This window comes from Lepidothrix coronata, unplaced genomic scaffold (genome assembly GCF_001604755.1).
Source record: "Lepidothrix coronata isolate B3197 unplaced genomic scaffold, Lepidothrix_coronata-1.0 Scaffold587, whole genome shotgun sequence".
In the NCBI taxonomy this organism is placed as follows: Eukaryota; Metazoa; Chordata; class Aves; order Passeriformes; family Pipridae; genus Lepidothrix; species Lepidothrix coronata.
The window spans coordinates 7,299-11,283 of record NW_016690767.1 but is presented as its reverse complement, the minus strand read 5'-3'; the positions used below and the strand labels follow the sequence as shown (position 1 = coordinate 11,283).

General features: G+C 66.2%; 1 protein-coding gene across 1 annotated transcript in view; it reads left to right on the top strand.

The window, feature by feature from the left end:
• CUNH7orf43 (chromosome unknown C7orf43 homolog) overlaps positions 1–3,985 on the top strand; it is a 21,235-nt gene that overhangs the window by 10,811 nt on the left and 6,439 nt on the right. Inside the window, exons 4-6 of the mRNA XM_017839938.1 lie at positions 63–232; positions 1,055–1,137; positions 1,993–2,194. Of these exons, the coding sequence (XP_017695427.1) occupies positions 63–232; positions 1,055–1,137; positions 1,993–2,194 (455 nt within the window). The remainder of the gene's footprint in view (positions 1–62; positions 233–1,054; positions 1,138–1,992; positions 2,195–3,985) is intronic.

The following is a 3,985-nucleotide window of genomic DNA, read 5'->3' as shown; positions in this document are numbered from 1 at the left end:
GTGACCTTGGGGACAGTGTGGTGACCTTGGGGACAGTGTGGTGACCTTGGGGTGTCCCTGAGGTGTCCCCCTGTCCCCTGACAGCCACCACTCCGGGGAGGTGCCCGTGGGCGCGTTCTGCCGCGTGTCCGGGGCGGGCGCGGGCTGTCCCTGTGCCCTCAGTGCCCTGGAGGAGCACAACTTCCTCTTCCAGCTCCAGGCCCCCGAGAGGCCCCCCGAGGACGCCAAGGAGGTGAGGGGACGCTTGGGGACACCGGGGGTGGCCTTGGGGACACCGGGGGTGGCCTTGGGGACAGTTGTCGGGGGTCAAAGGCCTCGTCCGAGGGGCTTCGTCCGGTCCTGGGGACACCAAGACCCCCCCCCCGGTTGGGGTGTCCTTGGGGTTGGGGACACTTGGGGACATTGAGGGAGGGTTTGGGGACACCAGGGTGGCCTTGGGGACGCTTGGGGACACCGGGGGTGGCCTTGGGGACACCGGGGGTGGCCTTGGGGACAATTGTCAGGGGTCAAAGGCCTCGTCCGAGGGGCTTCGTTCGGTCCTGGGGACACCAAGACCCCCCCTGGTTGGGGTGTCCTCGGGGTTGGGGACACTCAGGGTGGCTTTGGAGACACTTGGGGACATTGGGGTGGCCTTGGGGACACCGGGGGTGGCCTTGGGGACAGTTGTCGGGGGTCAAAGGCTTCGTCCGAGGGGCTTCGTCCGGTCCTGGGGACACCAAAAGTCCCCCTGGTTGGGGTGTCCTCGGGGTTGGGGACACTCAGGGTGGCTTTGGGGACACTCAGGGTGGCTTTGGGGACACTTGGGGACACTTGGGGACATTGGGGACACCAGGGGTGGCCTTGGGGACAATTGTCAGGGGCCACCACCCTCAGCCAGGGGTCCTGGGGACACCAAGACACCCCCCCGGTTGGGGTGTCCTTGGGGTTGGGGACACTCAGGGTGGGTTTGGGGACACTTGGGGACCCCGGGGTGGCCTTGGGGACACTTGGGGACCCCGGGGTGGCCTCGGGGACCCCGGGGGTGGCACCTGTGTCCCCGCTGTCCCCTCCCCAGGGCCTGGAGGTGCCCTTGGTGGCCGTGGTGCAGTGGTCGACGCCGAAGCTGCCCTTCACCAGCAGCATCTACACCCACTACAGGTGAGTGGCCCCAATGTCCCCAAATGTCCCCAGATGTCCCCAAGTGTCCCCAAATGTCCCCAGGGTCACCTCTGAGCCGTGGCACCGCTGTCACCTCCCTGGCACGTCCTCGTCATGTCATTGTCACCTTGTCACCACCTCCTCAGGTCATTGTGTAGCTGCCCTGGGGCTCCCTGGTGGTGCCACCACGATGCCACCACGATGTCCCCACGATGTCCCCGATGTCCCCACGATGTCCCCGATGTCCCCAGACCCTCCTGGCTGCCCAGAGCCACCCCTGGAGGTGCCACCACGTCACTGTGCCATCACTGTGCCATCACTGTCCTCATGTCACCCCCTCCCCAGGGCTCTCCAGGGCTCAGACAGGGCTCCCCGGTGGTGCCACCACGATGCCACCACGATGTCCCCACGATGTCCCCATGATGTCCTCAATGTCCCCACGATGTCCCCGACGTCCCCAGACCCTCCTGGCTGCCCAGAGCCGCCCCTGGAGGTGCCACCACGTCACTGTCCCCAATGTCACCCCCTCCCCAAGTCATTGTGTAGCTCCCCTGGGGCTCCCTGGTGGTGCCACCACGATGCCACCACAATGTCCCCATGATGTCCCCAATGTCCCCATGATGTCCATGATGTCCCCAATGTCCTTACGATGTCCCCAATGTCCCCAGACCCTCCTGGCTGTCTTGGAGGTGCCACCATGTCACTGTGCCATCACTGTGCCATCACTGTCCCCATGTCACCACCTTCACCAGCTCCCCTGGGGCTCCCCGGTGGTGCCACCACGATGCCCCCACGATGTCCCCACGATGTCCCCAACGTCCCCACGATGTCCCCAACGCCCCCAATGTCCCCCAGGCTGCCCAGCATCCGGCTGGAGCGTCCCCGTTTCGTGATGACGGCCACGTGCGAGTCGCCGGTGCCGGCGCGGCGCCGCTTCACCGTCACCTACACCCTGCGCAACGAGCTGCAGGACTTCCTGGCCGTCAGGCTCGTCTGGACACCCGACACCGGTGGGGACATTTGGGGACATCCAGGGACATTGGGGACCATTGGGGGGGTTGGGGACATCCAGGGACATTGGGGANGGGTGTCCTTGGGGTTGGGGACACTTGGGGACATTGAGGGAGGGTTTGGGGACACCAGGGTGGCTTTGGGGACGCTTGGGGACACCGGGGGTGGCCTTGGGGACAGTTGTCGGGGGTCAAAGGCCTCGTCCGAGGGGCTTCGTCCGGTCCTGGGGACACCAAGACCCCCCTGGTTGGGGTGTCCTTGGGGTTGGGGACACTTGGGGACATTGAGGGAGGGTTTGGGGACACCAGGGTGGCTTTGGGGACGCTTGGGGACACCGGGGGTGGCCTTGGGGACACCGGGGGTGGCCTTGGGGACAGTTGTCAGGGGTCAAAGGCTTCGTCCGAGGGGCTTCGTCCGGTCCTGGGGACACCAAGACCCCCCTTGGTTGGGGTGTCCTCGGGGTTGGGGACACTCAGGGTGGCCTTGGAGACACTTGGGGACATTGGGGTGGCCTTGGGGACACCGGGGGTGGCCTTGGGGACAATTGTCAGGGGTCAAAGGCTTCGTCCGAGGGGCTTCGTCCGGTCCTGGGGACACCAAAACTCCCCTGGTTGGGGTGTCCTCGGGGTTGGGGACACTCAGGGTGGCTTTGGAGACACTTGGGGACATTGGGGTGGCCTTGGGGACACTCAGGGTGGCCTTGGGGACACTTGGGGACACCGGGGGTGGCCTTGGGGACAATTGTCAGGGGTCAAAGGCCTCATCCGAGGGGCTTCGTCCGGTCCTGGGGACGCCAAAAGTCCCCCTGGTTGGGGTGTCCTCGGGGTTGGGGACGCTTGGGGACATTGAGGGAGGGTTTGGGGACACCAGGGTGGCTTTGGGGACGCTTGGGGACCCCGGGGTGGCCTCGGGGACACCGGGGGTGGCCTTGGGGACAATTGTCGGGGGTCAAAGGCCTCGTCCGAGGGGCTTCGTCCGGTTCTGGGGACACCAAAAGTCCCCCTGGTTGGGGTGTCCTTGGGGTTGGGGACACTCAGGGTGGCCTTGGGGACACTTGGGGACACTGGGGGTGGCCTTGGGGACACCGGGAGTGGCCTTGGGGACAATTGTCAGGGGTCAAAGGCCTCGTCCGAGGGGCTTCGTCTGGTCCTGGGGACGCCAAAAGTCCCCCTGGTTGGGGTGTCCTCGGGGTTGGGGACACTTGGGGACATTGAGGGAGGGTTTGGGGACACCAGGGTGGCTTTGGGGACACTTGGGGACACCGGGGGTGGCCTTGGGGACACCGGGGGTGGCCTTGGGGACACTGGGAGTGGCCTTGGGGACAGTTGTCAGGGGTCAAAGGCCTCGTCCGAGGGGCTTCGTCCGGTCCTGGGGACGCCAAAAGTCCCCCTGGTTGGGGTGTCCTCGGGGTTGGGGACACTCAGGGTGGTTTTGGGGACACTCAGGGTGGCCTTGGGGACCTTGGGGTGGCCTTGGGGGCACCGGGGGTGGCCTTGGGGACAGTTGTCAGGGGTCAAAGGCCTCGTCCGAGGGGCTTCGTCCGGTCCTAGGGACACCAAGACCCCCCTGGTTGGGGTGTCCTCGGGGTTGGGGACGCTCAGGGTGGCCTTGGGGACACTTGGGGACATTGGGGTGGCCTTGGGGACACAAGGAGTGGCCTTGGGGACAATTGTCAGGGGTCAAAGACCTCGTCCGAGGGGCTTCGTCCGGTCCTGGGGACGCCAAAAGTCCCCCTGGTTGGGGTGTCCTCGGGGTTGGGGACACTCAGGGTGGCCTTGGGGACACTTGGGGACACCGTGGGTGGCCTTGGGGACACCGGGGGTGGCCTTGGGGACAC